Source organism: Pelophylax lessonae (assembly GCF_965119305.1).
Source record: "Pelophylax lessonae genome assembly, chromosome: 1".
NCBI classification, from domain to species: Eukaryota; Metazoa; Chordata; class Amphibia; order Anura; family Ranidae; genus Pelophylax; species Pelophylax lessonae.
Genome location: NC_138768.1, coordinates 504,955,478 through 504,983,285, shown reverse-complemented (window position 1 = coordinate 504,983,285; position 27,808 = coordinate 504,955,478). Strand labels below are relative to the sequence as shown.

The window sequence follows — 27,808 nt, the reverse complement described above, 5'->3', positions numbered from 1 at the left end:
GGCTCAACCTCAGCTTTCTTTGCATACAGCTCGCCATACCGGTTTTGACGTGGGGCCGGCATACACGGACCCACACGTCGCTATTCTGAAGGAGGCTTGAGACACGCAGTGAATGTAAGTGCCGACGGAGGACTGCATGAGCCGGCGGGGTCATGTTACCCAGCATTGAGGTATGAACTTTGTTTTCACCAAGCCCGTACTTACCACGGTGCACGCCGCCCTCCTGCCCAGCACGGATGAGTATATCCTGTTATATTTTGATACATCTCTGCATACTTTGGCGGCTTGGTATCTCATGACTCTGTGGACAGGCTGCACTACATTCAATTTCAACAGTGGTTTTCCCTGTTTGGGAGTGCACTTTCCACGGGCTGTTTGCACCTTCCAGCAACACCATCATTAACTGTACTTCCACTATTATTTCTGGAAATTTCCTTTCATCAAGTTATAATCATACAAGCCATTTATCGGAGAACCAGACATTATTCATTCATATTTTGGATTTTTTCCAAGTGGAGTTCATATCACCTTCCAGACCTGTTGATCCTGCCATTTGCATTCCAGTTTCATGCTTTTTTACTCACAGGATCATTATTTGCTGTGCTATTGACCACCTCAGGACCTGAGAAGTGTTCCATTGCTCATTCTACATGATTGGTTTGCTTCATGTGGTGCACCGCATGATTTCTCTTATGTTCACGGTTCAGTTGATGTACATCCACTGTCTCATGTGTTTTTAATTGATTTTATTATGTTTTGTTTTCACTAATGTGATGTGTTCCTTCACCAGGCACAAGTGCCTAATAAACAAATTTTATTTTTTCACTAATTCTTAGGATCTCTGTCATTATTATTGTATATCTGTGGTACTTATATTTGATCACCCTTTTTTGTGAACTGGTCAAGGATCCACTTCGTCGGGTCCATCCAATTCACAACCCCTGATTTTTTCAGATATTGTATTTTGGGATCAATAAGTACCTACTCAGATACTATGCACAGAGATTCTTCTATATGAATAGAGGCCAGTGTATGAACCTACCCCTTTTATTTTGTCTATGCAGGCTCCCCCACCAGGATTAACCCCCCCCCCCCCAGCGAAACGCTAAATCAGCGTCATCAGCGCCCCCCTCCAAGGGCCCCCATCGCCTGCTACAGGCCCTGCACCCTTCCCGATTAAGGGAGGATGCCTGAGGTGTGAAGCCTTGGATGATCTATGGGGGATGTTCCCTAGGGACCCCACATACAAGGTACCAAGTGTAGCACCCCCTGGAAGAAGTCACGCACCAGGGAATGGGCGGCCAATGGCCTTTGAAAGAAAATTGCCAAAGCCGAAACCTGACCCTTAACAGGTCAACTTTTGATCAACTCCCCATTGAAGGAAGAAAAGATCCGGGCCACCAGTAAGAGTGAGGGAGAGCCCAAAGAGACACACCACGCAATACACGACTTTCTCGTATGATGAAAAAATCATCCTAGAAGTCACTTCCCAGGATTCAAGCAGGGTGGGAATCACTGAAGCAGACAATTCCCTGTCCTTCAGCACCTGGCCTTCAACAGCCAAGCTGGCAAAGCCAGCGACTGTAAAGCCGGATGGAAGATAGGCCCTGGAGACAATAAATCCTCCCTGAGAGAAAGTCTCCAAGGACCGTCTGCGGCTAGCCTGACCAGGTCGGCGTACCAAGCTTGGCGAGGCCAGTCCGTAGCCACGGGAATGACCGGAATTCCCTTCTGCCTCGATCCTGCAAAGAATTCTGGGCAGCAACTTGAGAGAAGGAAAGGCAGACAGCAGCTGATACTGACCTTAGCCCATCCGTGATCACTCTCACACGACCATGCCGGCATCATCCTTGCGCAGGTGACCATGCTAAACTTCTCAGCATCATTTACGTTAAACTTAGCGAAAGTTCTTGCCTATGACAGAACCTATGGCACCACCAATGCACTCGCCAGAGGGTCCTGGGAGGAGGCCATAAACTTCTGCACTATCCAGTGGTTGCGACGCCAGCAGGTCCACATCTGGAGTGCCCCAATGAAGGCACAACCACTGGAACACCTCCAGGTGAAGGGACCATTCCCCGGCAACCAAGGCCTGTCGACTGAGGCAATCTGCCTGCCAATCTTTCACACCTGGAAAGGGAATAGCGGAGAAAGCTGGAACAAGGCGCTCTGCCCAACGAAGAATGCCTGTTACTTCCAAAGCCGCAAGGACACCCTAGGTGCCCACTTGCTGAATGATATAAGCCACGGTTGTGGCGTAGTCAATGGAATGTGCACAGGACAGCTGCAGGTGCTCGATCCAGTGAACTAGGCAAAGCCGGAACGCTCTCAGCTCCAGAACATTGATCGGTAACCTGGATCCCGCAGGGACCATACTCCCGAAAAGAGAACCTGACGAGGACCCCTCCCCACCCAGACAGGCTTGCATCCGCGGTGACAATTGTCCAGTGAAAAGGGGAGGAAAGATTCTCAGATCAAGACTCCCTGGTCACCTGGCTCAGCCGGATCCGAAAGTCCAGAGAGTTTGGATTCTAGTCCCATTCGAGAAGGATTGCCTTCTGGGGGATCCTCGAGAGGGATTGAGCGAAAAGGACCGTCTCAAAAGACGACACCAACAGCCCCAGAATTTGCAGGCAGGTCCGAAGGGACGACCATGTGCTGGACAGTAACAGTTGAACCGCAGTCTGAGGTTCCAAGAGTGTTTTCCCAGACGAGTCCAAAGTCAGGCCCAGATAGTCCAGGCTCACGGAAGAGACCAGGGATGACTTCGGAAGGTTCAGAACCCATCTGAACTCCTCCAGAAATCTCACGGTGACTTCCAAATTCGATGTTAGCACCATAGGGGACTCCACACAGAGAAGCAGATCGGCCAGGTAACCAGGACCCATACGCCCCGGTGCGGCAACAGCGCCAGGACTGGAGCCAACACCTTTGTGAAGACCCGAGTAGCAGAAGCCACAAACCGAGATCCTACCCTATGGCAAAAACGGAGAACCCGATGTCTATGGAGGACAGAAATACCCCTGATGTAGGGAAGCCACCATCGTGCGAACTGATACCATCTTGAATTTTTGATCCGAACAGAACCATCAAAGGGCCAGTAGGTCCAGCTTGTTGAACCAGAGCCTGAACTGCCCCAAGAGCGCCAGCAAGCGATCCTGGGACAGCCGTACATGGGAAGGGAAAACCCTACTGGAAAAAAAACGGAACGAGACTCGATCGTGTAACTGGACCGCATGAGTACCTGAACCCAGCTGCAGGTCCGAAAAAAACAGCAAGGACATCCGCCAAACCCATAGATGGGTGAGGACGCACCTTCAGGCCGAGTAGGCCTTGTCAGCAGGTCTGGAAAAAACTAATCTCTTGTTCGCCAGACCAAAGTAGTTTGGAACCACCCAAGGAAGTCTTGAAGGACTTTGCCACATCGACTGTCCCCAAGGGACGAATAAATTGTTTGTGAGCCTGCGACGAAGGCCCTTACCCTTGTTAGCCTGAGGAAGAAAGGCACTCTACCCCCCGTAAGTCCCTTATATGATGTCATCCAGGGCCGCGCCAAACAGGCGCGGCCCTGAAAAGGGAGATCCATTAAGGTCTTCTTAGAAGTTTGACCCGCAGACCAACACTACGGTCAAGTATACGCCAGACAACCACCGCCGAAACTGACAGGTGACCCATATAAAAAAAGGAGCAGTGTCCAGCACGGCTATGCAAACAAATTGCAGCCCCAGCTGGTCCAACAGCTCCCCCAGGGCAGGAGGGACTTGCCCCTCACCAAGACACGGTGTTGGAACTCCACCCATCAGGCAGAGTCTGCGTGGCAAGGGCAATCATGAACACTGTTCCCAGTGCAGACCCCGCCAGGGAGTACAGATAGCGGGCCACAGCCCGCGCCATCCTATCCTCAAAGTCCTTAAAGGACAGGGATTGCTCCACCAGAACAACGGTAGTCCTATCCAGCCTAGAGACTGTATGTCCACTATAGGTGCAACAGTCCACTTTACCAGAGACACCGCAAAAGGGTAATGTCTCAGACGGTCCCATTCTACATGGGCATGCCTGCAAAATAAGCTGCTCCGGATGCCGTCCTCCAAATTGCAGGGTGTCACGCACCAAAACAACCAGTGCATCCACCAGCGCCTGTATCATGCATGGCAGGGGAGGTAGAAATGTCATCCACATTATCCGAGGAAACAGGGCGTGCGGTAACAGACCCGGCAGGGAGGCCCACGTCTGCGGCTCTGAGTCAGACTCAGAATCCGAGACATCTGATGAGGCAGGGGTAGGTGGAGAAAACGTTTCAGCGCACCTCCCACCTCCACCCGGGCCCAAATGCTTCCCAAATCGCCGAAAAAGCATTGATGGACAGTGGAGATCCGTAATGCCCTGCAGCCTCCGTGAGGGGGTCAGGTGGGGACACATGGCCTGCAGGGTCCATACTGAACCTGAGGAACCCCGCCAGCAAATTTTTTTTTAAATAAAAAGAAGTGGCTTCACAGCGCTACAGTGCCCCCCCCCCCCCCCCCGGAGGTCAGGAACGCACTTCTAAACCTCCACAGAGAGAGCGAGAGACCACCCTCAGTAACCACTGTCACCAGGTAAGCAGTCGGATTAGTGAGGTCTCAGCAGTGGCTCAATGAAAGGAAGTGAGCCAGGAAGCTGCCTGGAGTGAAGGGAGGAGCTCCTCTGCCACCAAAAGAACGCCTCCAGGCACACCCACTACCTTTCACAGCAAATAATCCACCGCAAAATGGCTGAAAATGAGTGTACTAAGATGGCCGCCGCCATAGAAGCAGATGAGGCTACAGGAAAATGGCGGGAACGCAGTAACCAGGACCCACAGGGGGACCCCCGGCCAGCCCATCTAACATCAGCCAGCTGCAGGAACCAAAGTGGGGGGCTGTCAGCAAAAAAGGAATGCTGCGACATAAGCCTAGACACTGTTGTGTGCGTGCTGGAAATTTTTAACTCACGGGGCTAGTCCCCGTCCAGTGGGACTATGTCGCGTCCAACCCAGCGGGGAGCTAAGGCCTGCATGTGCTTGCTGGCCAGACTATGGTGACCACTGGATCTAGATTATCCAGCCCGTTGCCCAGCCCGGCATAGTTGCTTGAAGATCTCGCAGGAAAAATTCTGGAGAAAAGGCTAGCTAAAAAAAAAAATCTACATAAAAAAATTATTTTAGGCCATGACCAAAGATCCCAGCAAGGAACTAGGTCCTTACTCCTGACTAGGCAGATTAAAACTGACATCCTATGCAGGAAGAGAGAGGGCGTACCCTCTGGGACTGCCCATAGGCGTAGCCAGAACTTTTTTTTCTGCCTAGTGTCCTACTCCTGTAGGGGGCACTATATAACCCTACTGATATGGATCAGAAAACTGCGGCTGTCAATGAAGTAGTGAGTGTACAGCTTGTATAACAGTGTAAATTTGCTGTCCCCTCAAAATAGCTCAACGCACAGCCATTATTGTCTAAACAAAAGAGTACACCCCTAAGTGAAATTGTCCAAATTGTGCCCAAAGTGTCAATATTTTGTGTGACCACCATTATTTTCCAGCACTGCCTTAACCCTCTTGGCATGGAGTTCACCAGAGCTTCACAGGTTGCCATTAGATTCCTATTCCACTCCTCCATGACAACATCACGGACCTGGTGGATGTTAGAGACCTCCACCATCCATTTGAGGATGCCCCACAGATGCTCACTCACTTTGGTTGCCAGAAGTTTAGACATTAATGGCTGTGTGTTGAGTTATATGAGAGGACAGCAAATTTCCATTGTTATACAAGCAGTACTTTACATTGTAGCAAAGTGTCATTTCTTCAGTGTTGTCACATGAAAAGATATAATAAAAAATATTTACAAAAATGTGTGGGGGTGTACTCACTTTTGTGAGATACTGTAGTAAATGCAGGGTCTTGGGTTTAGTAACACTAAAGAATCTAAGTCCAAAATGCCAGAGGCCACAGCGGGTCGGCTATAAGATGAACAAAGGCGACATACAGCACTCTTCGAGGCTTCGAATGGCACTACAGTACTAGCTTGTCCTTTGCATCTGGAAACAAATCAACCTAGCTTCCTGTTGTACACAGAAGCTAGCAGCCACATTTAAAGGAGCACCATGGAGATCACTGGAATGTAAAACTCCATCAATGACAATATTGATTCTACCTCCATTGCTGCAACACTTCTTGTACCTCTCATTTCTGATGGAGGAAACTGCTGTGGCATAGTCCGACTGAACTCAGATATGATAACTTGTCAGGAGGGGGTGCAAAGAAGTAACTACAGAAGAGGCACTTGCATCTCCAGGATGTTGATCGGAAGCCCAGAAGGATTATGTCCGACGTGACAATATTCAATAGACAAAAAACAGAGCTGAAGCTGAAGATATAACAAGTCCACACACAAAGACAGTGGAACTGAGCAGGGATTATAGTCTAAAAATGTCCTGCAGTTTTCATGTGCCTAGTGCATCTCTCCTGTAGGTGGCGGTAAAACACTAATTTATCATGAAGCTGTGTCTCTCTACAGACAACAGAGAGAAAAGGTATGAGTGAAGCACAAAAAGTATTCATACTGCGATTGGCAGGGTACAATCTAAAAGAAACCTGCTAGCAGGCAGGGAAGCATTAATTGCAAAAAAAGACAGTCTCTTCTGAAATAAAAGCCTTCTAGCTACCAATTTGTTTTAAAACACTAAAGAAGGAGAGTCAGCAGCTTTTATTTTTGTTCAATATGCTCCCCTGCTGTCTTATATGCTCCCCTGGATTTAGTGGCACAACCCAGTAATTGCAAGTACAGGGGAACATGCAACACTTCGCCACAAGGCAGGGAAACGGACTACCAGGCACAAAGTCTTATTGTGTGGAATTTAGGCTGCATAACTTAGGTAAGATTAAAACAGGGCAGCAGGAAGTAAGTGGAGCTCGAAGAGTAACTAAACCTTTCTATTGTTTCACAACACTAAATGATAACGGTCACAGCTGCTTGTGCTCGCAACCAAAACTTTCAAACTATCCACTGGCTGATATAATAACTGATTAAATGTGCAGCAGCATATAAACTGAAAACTGCACAAAGGCGAAGTAAGATGGAAGCTTTCATTGATGTAAAAGAAAAGGGAGTATAGTTCTGCTTTAACTGCTGCTCAAACTGCCTTCTCTAAAGTACAAGCTGTTTTTAAAATCTATAATTTCATACTTTTTAAACTTACAAGTTCATTAGCATGCTTTGACCAGGCCAGGTTGCAGACTTGAGAGCCTGTGTCAATGCATTGGAGAGGCTGACCAGTAAGTGTATTCCAGAATCTGATACAACGGTCAGCGGTACCTCCTCCTGATGCAAGAAGACCATGCTGGTGAGGAGACCAAGCTATTGCCTTCACTGCAGCAAGGTGCTCTGTATACTGTTGGACAGGTGTCAAGCTTGAGTGGTTCCATACCAGGAGCTGTGAGAAACAAAAAAAGACCTTTAACAAAAACAGGAAATTAAGTCTATTAATTGACTAATCATCAATAAAGCCATGTCACAGATTATACCTTGTTGTCATTCCCTCCCGATGCTAGCAACTGATGATCAGTGGACCACTTGAGGCCACACACTTCTTGCCTGTGGCCTTGTAACCGTCTTTCAGATTGCACAGGTGGTGTGCGAATGTCTCTTTGCAGAATCATACGGTCTCTACTCCCAGAGGAAAGCTGATCTGCATTCCAAGCTAGAGCCCCTACGATAGAAAGATGAAAAGGGTTCAAATATTTGGCTCTAAATGAACTTCAGGAAGTACATTTTGTTGTACACATCCATGGCTCAATTCCTTAGCCAAGCGCAGAAACGTCATTAACAAAGGCAACCTTACCAACTCTAGCTGTGTGTCCTTCTAAAGTGGACAGTTTCTTTCCTGCGGATGCATCCCATATCTGCACAAATCCTTTGTGTGTACCCACAGCCACCAGATTCCCCTGGGAAGAAAGCAATTAACTTAACATATTTTCTACTGTGTTAACATCCAATAAATTCTTTAGTTAATTCAAACTTTCACAAACCCTGTAATGGGTAAATATACTCACCCTCTCAGACCAACCCACTGATGTCACAGAGTCCCCTTCTACAGATAAATCACACAGTCTTGTCACCTGAAATAAATGACAATGTGAGATTTTTCACAATAATTCAGAAACAGTCAGGTTTTTTTACTACTGCCTACAAGAGGCTAGGTACACTGACAAAAAAGAAATTTATAAGCAAGCCACTGGCAGCCCCAAGAAAATTTTGGAAACTGCAACCCAGAAGTACCTGAAGGACCAATGACTGAATCCATACCAGATAGGGTGAAGCCCTAGCAAGATGAAGAACTGGTAGAAACTCCACAGGTACCAGCCTTAACATCTAGATCAATCAGTAAAGAAACCAGCGCCTAGGAAGCTTGTGTATACAATCAATTACAAAATGAATCACCAGAAATGCAGCCACTGAACCATAGTGATTGCACTGAAGCACTAGCACTTACTACCAGTATATATTTGCATTGGCACTTTTTGTCTCAATTCATTTTACAAACACCTTTTGTATGCATCTACAATCACCACTTAACATTTTGTTTTCTCATTATTAAATAATTTTTTTTACAGATTTTGCGCCTATTTTCCTTAACATCCGGATGACTGATGGAGGGAGTAGGGTGAGTGGGAGGCACCCATACAGGGGTAGGTGGGGATAGGCAGTATACTGCAAATCAAAACACTGGAATTACAGAAGAATCTTCTACCAAAACATCTGTAGGTGTGTCTAGGGTCTGATGCAGGAAACTGAAAACCTTGGTACTGCTTAACCTTCCATGTTATGTTTTGATAATCATGTTCTCTATCTTTACAGGATGAACATGTCTTTCACCAGACTATGTAACCTGGTTTTGATATAAGGGAGACTTGTTTTTACCTTAATGTTTAGAGGGGCCTTGGGGAGTGAGGAAGGGCATGGAGTCCCGACGGGAGACCCTAGAAGAGGAGGTTTAGGGGTGCTCTGTGCAAAAGCATTGCACAGAGCAGGTAAGTATAGATGTGTTTAAAAAAAAAAAAAAAAAACTTTAGATATACTTGAAGCCCCAGAGTATGAGGGACACAAAAGCACGTGGGGTCCCCCTAGGGAAGGGCAAATAGACCATCCCAATAACCCCAAAAGATTGACAGGTTCCTGGCAGGACATCCTGAATCAAGGCTATCGGACAAAAGAGGAGAGGCTAAAAAGAACTAAGGGTCAACAAATGAAGGGGACACTGTTGGGAGGGCATTCCCTCAATATCCTATAAGCCCTGAAAGAGGAAGAAGGGTATATTTTCCTGACAGATAAGGAAGTGTTCAATGACCCACAGGAAGTAAATCCTTGCCCATTTGTGATCCAGACCATGTTAAGCCTGATCTAGTTAATTTGTTAGGCCCTTCAGAAGGGTTTGGGCTGCAAGAGTCCCTAAGACTGACCCTCTTCAAAGAGGGTCTGAGTGTTCCACAATGGGGATGCCAGGAAAAAAAACCTAAGAGGGACACATAAGGTTCAGTGCTTCGAGAAATAGCAAGTGCCACCAGGACACCTCAGGTTAAGTCATTACTGGGGAAGAGAATAGTAGGAACTGATCCCTGCCTACCTTGTAGGTCAGAGGGTTCCTCAGGTGAGGGGTAAAGCCAAGGGGCACCAAGTACGCTGAAGGTTTCAACAGTATTTGAGGATGAGGCATTTTCCTGAAAACAGGACTAACTGCATGTGGGGTATAGGAAAAAGGGGTCCCAGGCTGCAGAGAACCCAACAGACCTGGGAAGATAGTAATGCCAGGAGAATAGCGAATGGCAGCTGAAGTAGATGCCAGACACAAGGGTTTATCCTGTGAACTGCAGGAAAACCAGAGCACGCAAATGCAGACAGTGTATAAAAACATAAGGGGTCCATATAGTGAACTTGGTGTTGAGTTATTCACTTTAAGGTCAACACAGAGGACAAGGGGGGCACTCTTAACATCTAGAGGAAGGAATTTTTTTTTTGCCCCTGCTATAGTAAATTGGATCATGCTTTGCTGGTTTTTTTTTTGCCTTCCTCTGGATCAACTGCGGGTATAGGATTGTGTATATGGGATTGTATGGTTGGGTTTTCATTGCGGTTCTTTGTTTTTTATTGGTTGAGCCAGATGGACTTCTGCATTTTTTTAACCTATGTAACTATATAAGCTACCTAAGGACTCACCCAGACCACCCTGTAAACCTGTAAAAGTGGGGGTGCACCTTTATGCAGAAGGCTTATGAGAGGAGTAAACTAGCCTCTGGCTTTGAGCCCTATGGCCTGAGTGGGAGGTGTACACTGAATGCCTACTTGTACTTACTGCTGAAGTTGAGGCAGAGGCACACTCCAGCCACCCACGGCATTGCTAATAACAATGTCAAAAGCAGGTTCGTAGAGACGTCCCTCAAAAATGAAACAAATCACATGATCCTTGGGACACCTCATCAGCATCCCAAAGCAGGTAGCTAGAGTTCCCTACGCATTTATAGAGACAGTGTTCCATACGAGACACAACTAATGCACACGACTCCAGACATTAGCTCCAAACTCTCTATGAAATAGGTGTGGAAGGATCCTGTTTGAGCGAATCCATCTACTCCGACACAGTTTGACAGATTAGAGTCACTCCCAACAGAGGGCGTAAACCACCAGTTAACTAAAACTGGGATTTAAGGTGGGAATTTAACAGTGTCAGTAAAATCCTGAAAGATGAACATACCTTCAACCTGTTTGTTGGTATGCCAGTTATTATGGATCGCTGGTGCATCTACAGCGGGAACGAACCACCGATTTATCGATTCCATAAGGAGTATAATGTGAAAATCTTTGCAGGTGTAGGAACTCTAACCAAGACCCAAGGCCTGAACAGCAGGCTGAACCTCTAGATGCAGGGTAATATGCTGTCCATCAATTAGGCTTAAAACAACCCCCTGTAAATCTGAGCCAACTGCAGGAGACTGCGATGGCTCAAAAACAGTCTTTCCAGAGATAGACTGTTGGGACTTAAAATTTGGATCAGAGGTGGTAACAGGAGCCACAGGTTCAGTTTGATAAAGGGGCTCAGGAGGGCCCAAGACACTCTGCAGATGATGGCACTGGAGCGACCTTCCAATCTCTGTCTAGTATTTGAGCACAAGCAGTCAGGAAGTCCAGAACAGACATAAAAAATCCCTGTGGAGGAAAATGAATAGCAGGGCGCTGTGACTCCAGACAGTCCCTCCGAGCGGGCTGCTTTAGAAACCACAATGGGTCTTGCTCACACGGACATCTTAGTTTGGAGGGTGCAATGAGGCACACTTCTCACAGAGAAGCCGAATAAGCACATTTGCTTTTTGAAAAAAGTTGGACCCTGGAAAGCCCATTCAGGACTGTCTGGAGTCACAGCGCCCTGCTATTTGTTTTCTTCCACATTGAGGTGATCCTACCCAGATCTTCTGCTGAAGCTGCAGAGGCACCAGTCTCGGTCCCTTCTCCTGTACATCCATCCAGTTGCCTCATCCATTCCTCTACCCTGCTGATGGTCTACCGATACAGATGAAAGTTTCAATGGACCAAGGCACTCTGCACTTCTCCTAGGAGCGCCGTATGTACTGTGTACTTGTATACTCTGTAGATTTGCTATAAAAATCCCTGTGGCCATGACAGAGATTGCAATATTATTATAATAATTTCATATTGAATAAGTAATAAGACCTGTAACATTGTAAATTTGACACTGTATTTATAAATTTGACACTATTTCAGTTAAAATTTTATTTTGTCCATGCACTGTATGTTTGAAACGCAAAGCAAATGTAACCATTTTGTGATCTTAGAGGGGCAACAAATACCAGTAGCACATTATGTGCAGAGCTCAGGGGTGACTCATGCACAGAGTGCAATGTTCAGGGGTGCCCCATGCACAGAGTAGTTTAGCGTTGAGAAGAGAGCTACATACAAAGTGCAGGGATTAGGGGTCTGCTGTGCACAGGGTGCAGGGGTCAACTCATTTACAGGCTGCCCATATCTTTCTTCTTCCCCTGCTCGGCCCTGTAGTAGCTCCCGGCAGTGTTAGGGGCTCCATCTCTCTCTCTTATTTGCAGGGAGATCACTGGTCGGAAACTGTGCATCCGGGCACAAATGGGGATTGCAGTGCAGCTTACCATGTGATGCCCCATCCCACACTGCAGCTCCCTCTGCATCTAACTTGTCCCTGCCTTGAGTGAAGTGCTGGCAGGGATCTGTCAGAGCCATCGAGAGGAAAGCTATTCTTGTAAACACAAAAGGCAGTGGTCAGTGGAGGGCAAACGGAGTAGGGAGTGGAGGAACAGAGTTCCATCATATTCTGGCTGAAAAAAAAAAAAAGCACTGGGTGAAAGGGCCACATGAAATGGCTTGGCGGGCTAGATTTGGCCCACAGGCTGTGTTTGACAGTTGTGCTCTAATAGGTCAGCCTATATGGGTATAGTTTCAATATCATAAGTAGAAAAGAGACGTTTCCAGCTGATGGAAGGAATGTTCTTGTCTAATATAGTTTTTATACTAAAAGACTAGTAGAAGTCTAATAAGAACTATGTAACATGTCTATACATCATACTTTTGAATACATCTAAGGTCAAGGAGCCATTATGCAATTATCTTAAGCTCTTCACATATTGCTATGTCCGTCTGTCTGAATACTAAATTATAAATCAGGCCAGTTGACATCATATTGAGTGGAGCTAATTTACTGAAAGCCACTTTAAAAAAACTGCGAGCAGACAGGCTTTTATTGCAAAAGATAGGCATTGTCTATTCTACAATAAAATCCCCCTATCTGCCTGCTCCAGCACTGTGAACAGAGCTGCGCATGAACAGTTCAGCTTACAGTGCCAGGACGGTGCCTGAGTGGCGGGATGACATCACACCTGCACACGCGTAAGTCCGGTCCAGAAGGGTTTGGGTACGGCCTCCAAAGCCTTTGCTGGGGAAAATCAGATCCAAATTACTGCTACGTAGAGATCAGCTCAATGGAAAAGAATTATAATTAAAGTCATTGAGGGCAAAAAAATAAAAAAACACATTAATTGAGAAGGCTTGCAAAGAATAAACAATACTATTTTCAGCATCAATAGCATCCAACCTCCCAGGATGCTAGCAAAAAATGGAGGAGGGGTTATACAAGTACTAGTTAACAAAAACCGCCTGTAGGTAGACACAAAACCAAATTGATTATGAATTCCTGTGTCCCACAATGGTTGAGAAAGAAGCACACATTTTAATCTGTATTAAATATAAACAAATGCATGTCTAATTGTTACTACTTACTTGGCTAGTGCATGCACTCCACAGATACACACAGGTTCCCAGTCCTACACTTAGGACATTAAGAGATGACCAGTCAACTAGATTGAGGTAGAAATCATCCTGTAGTTCAGGGGCATCAAGCACCTTGAATGGAATTTTGGAAATCTTGCGGGTAGGCTTTCGTGGAGAACGCAAAAGCTTTTGACTTCAACACAAAAATAAAAATCTTAAACAATAAACTGAAGCAGTATTGAATAATGTTGTAAAATCCACTTTAAGTAAAACCGAAGAAATATTACACAATACAATATTATCAGAGAACACTCAATGTATTGAATGTCAACGCAACTTAAAGTTGCCATGATTCACAATGACGCAAATATTTTTCTACTGACTTTAAAGACTAACTTCACTTTTGTTGAGAAAAACACATTCCCTTCTGGGTCATCTATGTACATTGCAAGGATTTTAACAAACTTTGCTTCAGAGTTCTACCTTTTGTTATTCTGTGTCCATGTGATGTGTGAATCGGGGAGAGGGGGGTGCATTCTGAACAAGCTACACCCCAAATATGGGTATACCATGTAATACCACTCCAAATACAGAAAGGTTTCTTCACCGTAAGAGCTGTAAAAACGTGGAATAGACTCCCTCCAGAGGTGCTTCAGGCTAGCTCACTAAATTGCTTTAAAAAAGACATGAATTCTTTCCTGGGTGTATATAATATAAATGGGTACTAAAATTCATAGGTAAAGTTGATCCAGGGAATATCCGATTGCCTCTCGGGGGATCAGGAATGAATTTTTTTACCCTGCTGTAGCAAATTGGATCATACATTGCTGGGGTTTCTTTGCCTTCCTCTGGATAAACTGCGGGTATAGGATTTTGTATATGGGATTGTACGGTTGGGTTGTCTTTAGTGTTTTTTGTTTTTTATTGGTTGAGCCAAATGGACTTGTGTCTTTTTTCAACCTGACTATGTATAACAAAAAGTGCAGCGCTATCAAATATGGATTATGAAGATGATATCGAGGAGAGCAGTCCACAGGTGCAAATTATGGTGAAGCATGCACAAGATATAAACAAACATTCAGTGCTCTTCAATGTGCTGGTAATCCTCCACCCAGTCTCATTAGCCTCTCACCTCACACTTAGCCCCTGTGTCACTAGACAGGCTAGTAAGACATAAAAACTTTCTCCAAGAATATCACCAATATAGATCAGATCAGTATTCCTCTTCATCAGAAAATAAGGCTCACAGGTAACAGATCACAGGTCCATAAAGCAGGTCACAGGTCCATAGGAAAACAAAGATCCGGACATAGTGCATTACAGCAATAACTTTATTGAACATAGCATAAAATCATAAAATCACCTTGTAAAGCACTATACAAGTGCATGTGATGAGCAGATCGAATTACACACACACAGCGGTCTCGACCGCAATGTATGGCGGGTGACGTCACCAGGCCCCTCTCCCTTCGCACGCGTTACATCCCACTAGGCGGGACTTCATCAGCTACCGCCTAGTGGGATGTAACGCGTGCGAAGGGAGAGGGGCCTGGTGACATCACCCGCCAAACATTGCGGTCGAGACAGCTGTGTGTAATTCGATCTGCTCATCACATGCACTTCTATAGTGCTTTACAAGGTAATTTTATGATGTTATGCTATGTTCAATAAAGTAATTTATTGCGGTAATGCACTACGTCCGGATCTTTGTTTTCCTATGGACCTGTGAACCGCTTTATGGACCTGTGACCTGTGAGCCTTATTTTCTGATGAAGAGGAATACTGATCTGATCTATATTGGTGATATTCTTGGGAGAAAGTTTTTATGTCTTACTAGCCCGTCTGGTGACACAGGGGCTAAGTGTGAGGTGAGAGGCTAATGAGACTGGGTGGAGGATTACCAGCACATTGAAGAGCACTGAATGTTTATATCTTGTGCATGCTTCACTATAATTTACACCTGTGGACTGCTCTCCTCGATATCATCTTCATAATCCATATTTGATAGCGCTGCACTTTTTGTTATATATTTGTTATTGGGACTTTTGGTTTATTGATCCTTTAGTGCATAGCAGCTTTCTATTATTATTTTACACAGTTGCGCTGAATTTTTATTTATCATTATCTGACTAACTATGTACCTAACTACGTAAAAGGGTTTAGAAAGGTGAACGTAGCCTTTATTCCAGCCACGCATGGATCAAAACTCGGCCGGGTTCAGCAGGGACTGTCCAAATCTGGACCTCTGTATGTGTTAGCTGGTTGTACACAAGTCGATCTATCGATTGACTTGTGTACAACCAGCCTGTCGGGTTATTCATGAACGATTAGTGCTGCTAGTTATAGTTGGCAACAGTGGTCATTGTATTCTGGTGATGAAGAAGGCTCTTGCTGTCAGAATACAGTACCACAGTGGGAAGGATTGCTTCCATCCACCTAGAATGTGTGGATAGGGGAATCTGTTCATTTAAAAAATGAATTCTGTATGGCCAGCCTTATGCTCCGTACACACGTTCCGATAAAACTCGCTTTCGACCTAATCGCACGATAATCTGATGGTTAGTACACAGCTTTCGACAGCCGATCACGACAGTTGGTCCAACAAAATCCGAAGGGACAAACAGGAAAACTTCTGTCGTACGATAGCCCCACGAACGACAATCGTTTCATCAGTACAGTATACGTCCGCTAAAATTCAATCGACAAAGATCGTGCATGATCAGAAACACTAAAATAGCACGGAAAAAGCCTGGCTGCCATTGTTTTTGTTTTGCACCATCTGATACGTAGCTAAGCAACCAGGAAGCTTTTCCCGAATCGTACGACAAAAATCATACGGTTTGTAAGCATTGTTGAATTTGAGGTTAGTATCATGCAACAAAATGCGAACGATAAGTCGTCCGATTATCTGAACGTTTTTTACAGGGCTTAGCTCATACATTGAGAATTCCATGCTGAGGTTTTAAAGTTACACTTACCTTCATGTATGGCAAGAAATTTAAACTTAGCCATAAATCTGCTTTTGTTTGTGGTTCCTAAAGTAGGAACTTCATTAACAGACTTTTCATATAAATACAGAACAATGGATAGGTTCCCAAAAGAAAACCAGTAAAATATGTATGATAAGACTCTCTGAAATTACTACGTACCTTTTGTTGCTCACAGGCGACAAAGAATAGGGTGATACATCATTTCCATCATCAGGACTTGATCTTTTGGAACTTAAGGAATACTGAAATAATAAACATAACGGAATTTTTGTAAAATCTTACCTGTAAAATTCCTTTCTCTGAGTCCTCCGACAGTCGCCGCCTCTTCATATTCGTCACATATGGGTATTAGACTTTGCTCCGGAGTAGCTAGGCAACAGAATATGTTAACATTAAAGCTTTTAACATATCCCACCCTCAAGGGGTGGTCCCCTCAGTCAATACCCTCCTACTTCCTGCAACCATATCTCAGTTTCAGCGGAATAGCAGTAGAGTATACAACCAAACCCCAAAAGAGGGGCGGGGGCGGCGACTGTCGGAGGACTCAGAGAAAGGAATTTTACAGGTAAGATTTTACAAAAATTCCGTTTTCTCTTACGTCCTCCGACAGTCGCCGCCTCTTCATATTCGTCACATATGGGGACGTCCCAAAGCAGTGCAAACATGAGGGGTGGGAAACGCATCCGCGCCGAAAGGCAACGCAGTCTCCGCATCAAAGAAAGGAACCTTACCAAAGGAAGGAAACCAGCTGGGCTACAGGAAAAATAATTGCTCAACAGGAGCAACAACCCAGGAAAAGACAAATAACCAGGGGATAAAAAACTTATCCCAACAGCCAGGAGGTCCCCAACAAGGGACCCTAGGGAATTGCCGCACTAAGAACCTTGCGGCCAAAGGAAGCATCCGCCGATGCCTGAACATCTACTTTGTAGAATTTCGTGAAAGTGTGCACGGTCGACCAAGTCGCCGCCTTACACACCTGGGCTACAGAAGCCCCATGACGACAGGCCCAAGACGTACTCAGAGATCTAGTAGAGTGCGCCTTCACAGGCACAGGGGGAACCTTCCCCTGCAAAGCATAGGCCTGTTCAATGGTCTGCCTGATCCATTTGGCGATGGTAGAGGCCGACGCCGCCATGCCCTTCTGAGGACCCTCTGGAAGAACAAACAAGGAGTCCGTCTTTCGAAAAGACTCAGTCGATTTAAGGTAAACCCTTATCGCCCGAACAACATCCAAAGAATGTAATCTCACCTCCTTTGGATGTTTAGGCTTCGCGCACAGCGAAGGCAAGACAATATCCTCATTAAGATGGAATTCCGAAACTCGCTTCGGAAGAAAAGAAGGATTAGGTCGCAAGACCACCTTATCCAAATGAACAACCAGATACGGAGACTTGCAGGACAAAGCCGCCAGCTCCGACACTCTGCGAGCCGAAGTGATCGCAACCAAAAAGGCGACCTTTTTGGACAACATAAACAACGAGATCTCCCTGATCTGTTCAAAAGGAGCACGTTGTAACACAGATAGAACGAGATTCAAGTCCCAAGGGGGCAGAGGATCCCTCCTAGGAGGAACCAGATGCCGCACTCCCTGAACAAAAGTGCCAACCAAGGAGTTGGAAGCCACGGAACGTTGAAACAGAACGGCCAGCGCAGACACCTGACCCTTTATCGTAGCCAGCGCCAAACGCTGATCGACACCCGTTTGAAGGAAGGACAGCACTCGGGAAACCGAGTATGTGCGGGGTGAAAACCCCCTGGACTCACACCAGGCAAAATAGGCCTTCCAAGTACGGTAATAAACCTTCCCCGAGGAAGACTTCCTCGCGTTGATCAAGGTATGAACGACCTCTGGGGAGAGACCCTTCTCCTTCAGGACCTCGGTCTCAACAGCCAGGCCGTCAAGCCAGCGACTGTAAAGCAGGATGGTATATCGGTCCTTGAGACAGGAGATCGTCTCGAAGAGGCAGACGCCACGGGGCGTCGACCGCCAGATTCACGAGGTCTGCGTACCAGGACCGGCGAGGCCAGTCCGGTGCCACAAGAATCACCGTGCTGCGTTCCGAGTGTAACCTGCGAAGGAACCTGGACAGCAACTGAATGGGTGGAAACGCGTACATCAGCTCGTACTGATGCCACGGGGCCACTAACGCGTCCGACGCGTCTGCCCGAGGGTCGCGCGGCCTTGCCACGAACCTTCTCACCTTGTTGTTGAGACGAGACGCGAACAGGTCCACATCTGGAAGACCCCACTTCGCGCACAACATCTGGAAGACAGCCGGGTGGAGAGACCATTCCCCCTGATCCAGGGTCTGGCGACTCAGATAGTCCGCCTGCCAGTTCTCCACCCCCGGAATGTGAACCGCCGTTATCGCCAGGACATGAGTCTCGGCCCAAGACAGAATGTCGGCCACTTCTCGAGCCGCTCGGGCACTCCTGGTGCCCCCTTGGTGGTTGATGTAGGCCACCGCCGTGGCATTGTCCGTCTGCACCCGAACCGGGCAGCCCTGCAGCCGGTCCGTCCAGCGATGAAGACAGAGATTTATGGCACGCAATTCCAGAATGTTGATCGGAAGGGAAGACTCCCCCTCCGACCAAGTTCCCTGGGTGGACAGAACGCCCAGAACACCACCCCAGCCCGACAGGCTGGCATCCGTGGTGATCACCGTCCACAAGATAGGACGAAACGACTTGCCCCCGGACACCATCGGGGACTGGAGCCACCACAGAAGGTCTCTTCTGGTGCGATGACTCAACGAGATTTGAAGATCCAGAGATTGAGGTCGCCCGTCCCACCTGGTCACAATCTCCGCTTGGAGACCCCGCGTGTGAAACTGGGCGAAGGGAATCGCCCCGAAAGCCGAGACCATCAATCCCAGACACCTCATGCACGTCCGGAGGGACGAGCACTGAACGTCCCTGAGGGACCTGACTTCTTCCTGAAGTGTCCTGAGCTTGTCGTCCGGCAGGAAGACCCTCGCCTGAACAGAGTCCAGGATCATTCCCAGGTAGGGAAGACGAACCGACGGGCACAGCGTCGATTTTGGAAAGTTTATCGTCCAACCAAACTCCAGTAGAGTCTGCATCGCGACGGACAGGTCGTTCACCAGACCCTGACTGGTCGCAGACCGAACCAGAATGTCGTCCAGATACCCCAGGCCCGAGATGCCCTGGGCTCTCAATAAAGCCAGAGCCGGCGCAAACACCTTGGTGAACACCCGCGGAGCCGAAGCGAGACCAAAGGGTAACGCCACGAATCGGTAATGATCCTCCGCAATGGCGAATCGAAGGTACCTCTGGTGACCCCCGAAAACGGGGATGTGAAGGTACGCTCCTTTCTGGGCACAGTGAACAGATTGGAATAGAAACCCCGAAATCTGTCCCGATGAGGCACCGGGACCACCACTCCCTGGGCCCGCAAGTCCCGCACCGCCAGGTGCAGATCCTGCAAGCGCTCCGGAGTTAGCTGAAGATTTGAGGGAAAAAATCTGCTCGATGGCCGAGAGAGAAACTCGATCTTGTATCCTGATCGAACGATTTCCTGAACCCACCAGGCCCGAACGCGGGCCAGCCAGGGTTGAAGAAAAGCGAGCAAACGTCCCCCCACCCCAGAACTGGGTGAGGGCGCCCCTTCAGACCGCAATGTTATGGGCAGCGGACCCGGACTGGCCGGACTTCTGCTTACCCGTCCACGGCTTCTTCTTGGAGCCTTGGCCTTTGAAGGGCTTGCCCTCATAGTATGACCAAAAGGCACGAAAAGACCCCTGAGAGGGTCGAAATGAGGTAGTTTTCCTACCACGAACAACCTTAGACTTGTGAGTCTGGGGCAAGAGCGTGCTCTCACCCCCGGTAATACCCTTTGTCAGAGTATCCAAGGAGACGCCAAAAAGGCGAGATCCCGCATAGGGTAAATTAGCTAAAGTCTTGCGAGAAGCTTGGTCAGCAGACCAACATTTAAGCCAAATCAGACGGCGTGTCAACACCGCCACGCTTTGGACCCGCGCAGCCAAAGGGACTAAATCTAAGTCCGCATCACACAAATACATGACACCCTGATGAATTTGATCCACCATAGCCAATGTTGTCGGCGGGGCAGAGTCAGCCACCAGGATGCGCCTGAGCACCTGCGTCCAATCCGCGACAGCCCGGGCTGCCATAAGGGAAGCAAAAATAGGTTTCAGCATTGAACCAGTAACCGCATAAGTATGGCGGGCAAGAGACTCTAATCTCCTGTCCGTGGGGTCCCGGAACACCGGGGTATCCTCCGCCGTAATCGCTGTGGACTTATTTAAAGACTGCCACCGCATGATCCACCGGAGGTGGTACACACCAAAGCTCATCAGTAGCGGACCCAAAGGGATAACGCAGCTTGAACCTACTCGGCACAGCAAAAGGCTTCTTTAAATTGCGCCATTGTTCATCAACAGCGCGCCGAAATTCCGCAGAGCAAGGAAAAACCTGCGACGTCTTGCGCTTTCCCTGCGACCCATAAGAGGACAGCAAGGCAGGAGGACATAGTTCATCCTGCAAATGTAATGCTTGCTTGATAGAAGCAACCAACTCATCCATGAGTGCAAGCTCTTCAGACGAGCCAGGTGGAGAATTATCAACCACCTCTACCTCAGCCTCCCCCTCAGACCCCACAAGGTCAAGAGAGGAACGGGACCCTGAGAAGGGCACTCCAGCCATAGCAGCCCCATCGCCCTCTGATCAGAGGAAATTGATACTCCGGACCTTTTTGTGGAACGATCAGCCACCAGCATCTGCACCTGAGCAGCTAGGTTTGTCACAACAGTAGCCAAATCAGCCCCCCGCGAGGGAAGCAGCAGCTCCTAGGCCCCCCACTAAAGTGGGAGGAAACTTGCTTTCCTGAGAATCCATGCCCCAGTGAGTTTTTAGAAAAAAAGGGGGTAATGTCCCTTTAAGACCGCGGCGAAGCGTCTCCCACCGCACACAAACACATACACTGACCCCCACAGGGACAATGAAAAGACACTGGGTAAGGAATACAGAACAAAGGAGAGGTAAAAACCTGGAGATCACACAGGCTGCTGCTGCTACCGATCGCTGTCCCAGGGCAAAGGAAGTGATGCAATAACTGTCCGCCCCACAAGCCTCATGCAAGGCTACACAAACATGGCCGCTGAGGAATCCTCATGTAAATGGGGAGTGAGACTGACATGCGGTCCGATCGATCGCCGCCAAAATGGCGGCACTTGGCGCCAAAACTCCGCGCCCTGCTGCACAGGATCGTTACCAACATGTTGTGAAAAAATGGCGGACCGCCGCAGCGGTCACCGCACGGTATGGCACACACAAGCACCGCATGTCTCACAGCCTGTAACACAGAACAGAGCAGGAGAGCCCCCCCCCCCCCCTCACAGCCCACAGAAAGGCAGCAGTTCCTACAGGAATCTGACAGGGAGCTCAAAAGCCTTCACAGACATGCAGGGTCACACAGTCCCAGACTGACACCCAATACAGACAGGTCCCCACATAGAAATTTACTCACCATCCGGATAGCATGGGGAGCCTTCCTTTGCGATCAAACCGCTGTACTGAGGACAGGGAGAGTCGCAGCCAGGACGCAGTGAAACTGTGGTGCGAAACCGCAAATGGCGTTCGGTGAGGTAGCCACCTCACCGCAGCATCCCTGCAGCGAACAGGGATGGGTCGTTCAAATGCCAGGAAAACCTGAGCTGAACGCTCGATGGCAGGCTGGGAAGCCACTGGCCCACAACCTGCGACCCAGGGGGGCCAGCCCGAGACCCAGCCCGCACGATCATCTTCATCAGAAGAACTAACTAAAGCTGGAAATAAACAGCTAAGTAAAAGAAAGAGAAAAAACTTCAAATAAAATCAAAAAAGAGAAAAGTGGCTGAGACTAAGAGCCCCAGCACAAGGACAGCCTGCACTCCTGAGCTAGGCATATGAAACTGAGTTGGTATGCAGGAAGTGAGGAGGTATTGACTGAGGGGACCACCCCCTGGGGGTGGGATATGCTAAAAGCTTTGATATTAATATATTCTGTTGCCTAGCACTCCTACGGAGCAAAGGTCAATAACCCCATAGTGACGAATATGAAGAGGCGGCGACTGTCGGAGGACGCAAGAGAAATATTTTTTCTTCATAAATTTAGGCCAAAATAGATTCCACATTTTTTGGGTGAAAATAACCCAAATCAGTGTATGTTACTTAATCTGTAGGAAAGTAATAAAGTCCACAAACTATGGTATATGCATCTGAAAATTGATCAGTACTGATGGCCTTCAGTTCATTACTTGAGGCCTGAAAATCCCAGAATAGTACAAAATATTCCCCAAATGACCCATTTTTGTAGAGTAAACAGTCCAAGGTATTTAGTAAGAGGCATGGCAAGTTTTGTGAAGATATAATTTTTTTTTTTTTTTTCCCACAGTTTTTTGTACTTTGTGTCATTTTTTTAGCATACGGTCACCAGTGCAGTACAGCATCACCATACCTGGTGTGGTGGTGTGCAGGGACACTGTCTGGTGACAGTAGGTCAAAAATAAATAAAAACACTGTACTATTCTGACTATTCTGGGGAAGTGAGCAGGATTCTTTTTTTTTTTATAGCAGTGAATTTTACTGTTCTAAGCAAGCACTTTTATTAGATGAAATAGATCCATTCAGTGTGTAATGTTGTGGTTAGCTGTGATTGGCCACAGCTAAAAACATTATACAGAAGGGTTGTGGTTGGCCCTGTCTGTACCATGTAATCACTGTGACTAATCACAGAGATCAACACAATACTACACAATGAATGGCATGAATCAATGCCATTCATTGCTTACAATTGTCATGTGATCTGCTGTTATTGTCATGTAATCACATGGTACTGGCACCAGGCCGGTACACTAATCTGTCATCCGCTGTGTCCGGTGGACACAGTGGATGACAGATTGCGCCAAAGTGTGGCCAGTCAGGCGTGAGGCATGTTCTTGGGAGGACATCATATGACGTCCACCCAAAACAGGGCTTTCGCTCGGGCATCATTTTACCATGGCCGTATCGGGAAGCAATTAACTACTATATGTCTTTTTAATTTAAGGACAGGTTATCTCTAATATCTTCTAGGGTGACTTTACTTGTTCTTTTTTTTCTGCTGGGACAACTGAGTTATGACTCGTTGCTTGTCTTTTCTACCTGTGAAGATTGCATTTTGAAAGCTTTACTGTAATATATTTTTGGAAATCATTTTCTATTTTTCTAATAAAAACTACATAAAAAAGCATCTGCATTCAGGGAAGCTACAAATTGGACCAACTGCACCAAAGGAAATAATTCTTGCATAAAAAGGAGAAAACACCTTTGCTTTAAAACAAAAAGAATGAGCACCCAAGGATAAAAGATGGGGGGAGTCAGAGATTGCCACCGCCACAGACATGGTGCCAAATCTAGATAGGCCGCTGCACCTTTTAAAAAAAAAAAAAAGTTCTATTGCAAAAAAAAAAAAAACACATGCAGCGTGTCCTTAAATCGCAACAAGAACCAGAAGGTGCTGCTTCTAGAGATATATAGTGGTTAAATTGTGATCGGAGGAATAAATGTGTGCTATATGGTAATTTCTTTTATTTTAGAGACATAAGGAGAAAATCTTCATGCATGGATAAGGCAAAAAAACACTATGTAAGTTTTATAAACAACCCCCTAATGGAAATTTTCCCTTGGTTGAGCGGGTGATTTAAAAAAATCTTATGCTGTAATTTCAGATATGGTGATATCCTTCAAAAAGGCTTTGCAGCCAAAACGCGTTGGTTATTATGGATGCTTTCTCTGTTCAAATCCAACACTTGTGATCAAGCACAGAATACAGAGAAAGATATTCTAAGTCACCATATCACTCATGTCACCAAACTTCTAACCTCTTATCAAATCTTCACTACAGGGCCTTTAACCCTGCACAAATGTATATACGCACTGTTTAAAAGATCTTCTTTAAATAAATTGTTATAATCCTAAATGCTAAGAAAATCTATACTTTTTACCTAAAAAATCCCACTTTGTCTTGGTCTGAAGCGCCAAAAAATCTACATAAAAGGAATTAAAGGCTTGTTTCCACCAGTGGTCATGTTATACCACTGATGCTGGTGTGCACTGTGAAGGCAGTGTAGCTGAAGCCTTAACATTATGGAAAAGGGGCATCTCATTCATTTTTATTCACTGCAGCGAGCTGTGATGTGGTGTACTGCCACGCAACAAGATGTGCTAAAAAAAAATAAAAAAAATAAATAATGCATGTCCTACTTTTTTGTGCAGTGTGTAAACGGAGCTCATAGGACTGAAAGCAAAGTGAATTGTCTGTGTTGGGACTGCATTGGGCAAGGCTGCCAAGCACAGCACACTTTAAAGTAAACCTGTGATTACCATTCAAAGTATAATTAAGTAAATAATTTTTTTACTGTGAAAAGGCTCTTCTTCTCTGGTGTAGAAGGCTGCAAGCGACGATCTTCAGTTTGGGGATCCTGAACCTTCTCAATTCCAGCTCCTAAAAGTTCATTTTTAAGTAGGGCAGAGTATGCAAGACCATCTGCAAGAGGAAAGCAGAAATGAGCTGTAAGACAATACTAAAATTCTGCTATAGAGCAGTAGCAAAGAACTCACTATAATTTAAAACAACCTTTAGGAGCATTCACCTGAAGTGAAAGTTTGGTAAATGTCACATTCAGTGCTTTTAAATTATTCCCATAAGTGTTGTTGACAATAACTTATCATAGGTTGAACCCATGAACCATGTGAAATACATTGATCCAGAAATCCAACAATATTTCTCCAAGCAGATTACTATGCTAAACCATGATATACTGGAAACACATTGACCGAGCCATTCATGCAGGCTTTCAAATTTAAATGATCAGATATTTGACCTACACAGTACATGCACCACCGCAGATCCCGAGAGAGATAAAGGGGGAAAAAAAAAAAAAAACATTGGCCACTAAGAAAATCATAAACCAGTGTGGGAGAGGACGCTGACTCTCTGCTCGTAAACAGCTTTGGAGGCTGCCCAGTTTTGCTATCTGACGCCTTTACTACTGTGACGGAACCAACCCAGTGTGCTGGTGAGCTTCCTTCAGTATATCGCTTCCTCCATTCATGAACAAAGATATCAGATATTATCGCCACCCTACATACGAGACAAGCCGACAATAGCTTGTATTAGATCTGGAACTCTATTAAAACAAACTCACACAGTATATATACCCCACCAGGTCAGGTGAGCTTGATGAGATTGTATACAGAAACATAATTAACCTGAGCTAATTAACTAGCCATCTGGACAGAAAAAATAGGTGAATGGGAATCCACACCTAGACAATGTTATACATAACATGCTAATTAACTCAGCACTTAAACCAGCCAGGATGACCAGACTGCCAGCAACAAGGCTAAAACAAAGTACATTACACATTATCTCAATTAGAAACACAGAACACCTTATTAAACAGACAATAGCAGGAGACCCCCAGTAGCGGACTGTCCGGCTCTGACCTACAATAGTTTAAAGGCAAAGCTCATACAATGTTCCATCATTCTGATACAGTGGAATTAATGTATCAGATCTCTTGAGGGACATTGTGGATATTACTGTCCCATTTGAAGTAATCCAAATTAAACCATATTCTCAGTGTCCATTAAGTAATTGTCCATTTTCTTGGTCACCCTGTGCCCCTAATAGACACAGGGTGACTTACACATAAGAGGAACCTGGGGAGCGGAGACAGGAATTTCCCAACCTCTCTAAGGTAAGCTGTGCTTCCCTGGGCCCCCCAACCAAAGTGATTCCCATTACAACTACCCCCCCCCCTCCCCAGGAATCGCCCGCAGTTACCCTGCAGCGTTATCCACACACCCACGTTATGATGAGAGAGAAGGAAGATGGTGCGGCCTTCTCAAGATGGTGCCGGCTTGCTTCCTCCACACTGAGACACATGTGGTTAGCATCCCACCAGAAAAGCCCACACTGAAAGAAGTTTTTAATGCAATCCAGACCTGCAACTCAGCTCTGACCACCTTAACCTTCCAATTCCAACAATTTAAAGAGGAAGTATCCTGCATTAGACACGGCATGCAAAAGGTGTGGGAATGCACTACTGCACGACGAGGCATATCAAAACTATGGGCATTCAAACGCCGCACACTAAATTCTACTGAAACTTCTACATTACAAAAACAGATACCATCCTCATGATGACTCGCACGAAAATTGTGAAAGTTATTGGGCTCCACAATCTCCTTCTTTCAGGACTTCTCTATAGCAGTCCAAAAGCAGAGAGCTCAACACGAGGATGTTAAGTGGCGACTCCGCTCCCTGCAAATTCAATATGTGATGTTAAAGCCAGCAAAGAGAAGTGCTCTTTGATTCACCAAAAGCGGCTGCTACTTGGCTAGACAGGAATGAGCAGCATCTGATCTCTGCCCGAAATGATGCCCCTGAGGGATCGGTGCCTCAAAGTTTTCCTAGATCTTTTTCAGCCTGTTTTAGGAAACCTCTATCGATATCAGCTAATGGCGGATTGAACATGATACCTTTAGTTTCTACCTTCAAGTGTTCTAGCTACGATGTCGAAAGGGCGGGTGTTACCACAAACCTATGCAAGAGTAACAGTGTTACTTTCTCTTGCCCCCTGTAGACTCTTGCGGGAAAGGTTTTGTTTTTTTGATTGGCTGAACTGGTGTTTTTCTTGCTGGAAAGTTTTATTTCTCTACAATTTGGTTGCCTCCTTCTTCTATTGCGTCTTCTATACGTCATAAATTTTATTGCCTACTCCTGGATGTTGCTATACTGCTTAGTCTATTTAAATTTCGTCTCCAATGAATTAAGGCTTCTCCTATCCCCTCGAGAAACTGCACAATCCACTCCATCTCACATCAGATTTTTCCGGACCAGACTTGCTGTCAACTTCCTTTAACTAACTCTTTAACTAACTCATGGATACTGACTTCAGATTAACATCATGGAATGTGCGGGGGATTAAGGACCCCATTAAGAAACAGGCTATTTTTAATGCACTGGCACAGGGTGGGTCTGTGGTGGTGTGCCTGCAGAAAACACACCTTACTGCTGATACTGTTAATTTATTACGGACCAGAGTTTCCTACACAATATTACTGTGTACTTCAACTATGCAAGGGGCACTGGTATACTTATCCCTTCCAGAGTTGAAATGTTCCTGTACGCACACACTCCTTGATTCACAGGGCTGTTTTGTATTGCACTCGGTTCTTTACATTGTATAAGGGGTTCCGTATATATCCTTCCACCATTCAACAATGAGGTGGCTTCAATTCTGACGGAACTCCCTGGCACTCCTTAGTTGATTGTAGGGGACTTTAAATGATGTCTGCAATCCTAATATGGATCGTCACCCTGCGGGACCTCAAACGGAGACCCCCTTTTATAATCAGATTCAGGAGCTATGTTTGAAAGACCTGTGGCATCTACGTAATCCCCTTGCTCAGGTCTTCTCCTGTA

At 46.2% G+C, this 27,808-nt stretch overlaps 1 protein-coding gene across 1 annotated transcript in view; it reads right to left on the bottom strand.

The window, feature by feature from the left end:
* FZR1 (fizzy and cell division cycle 20 related 1) overlaps window positions 1-27,808 on the bottom strand; it is a 126,272-nt gene that overhangs the window by 34,991 nt on the left and 63,473 nt on the right. The window contains exons 5-11 of the mRNA XM_082243289.1: window positions 24,735-24,862; window positions 16,471-16,553; window positions 13,331-13,514; window positions 8,068-8,133; window positions 7,857-7,959; window positions 7,540-7,724; window positions 7,215-7,448 (exon numbers count right to left, since the gene is read on the bottom strand). Of these exons, the coding sequence (XP_082099415.1) occupies window positions 7,215-7,448; window positions 7,540-7,724; window positions 7,857-7,959; window positions 8,068-8,133; window positions 13,331-13,514; window positions 16,471-16,553; window positions 24,735-24,862 (983 nt within the window). The remainder of the gene's footprint in view (window positions 1-7,214; window positions 7,449-7,539; window positions 7,725-7,856; window positions 7,960-8,067; window positions 8,134-13,330; window positions 13,515-16,470; window positions 16,554-24,734; window positions 24,863-27,808) is intronic.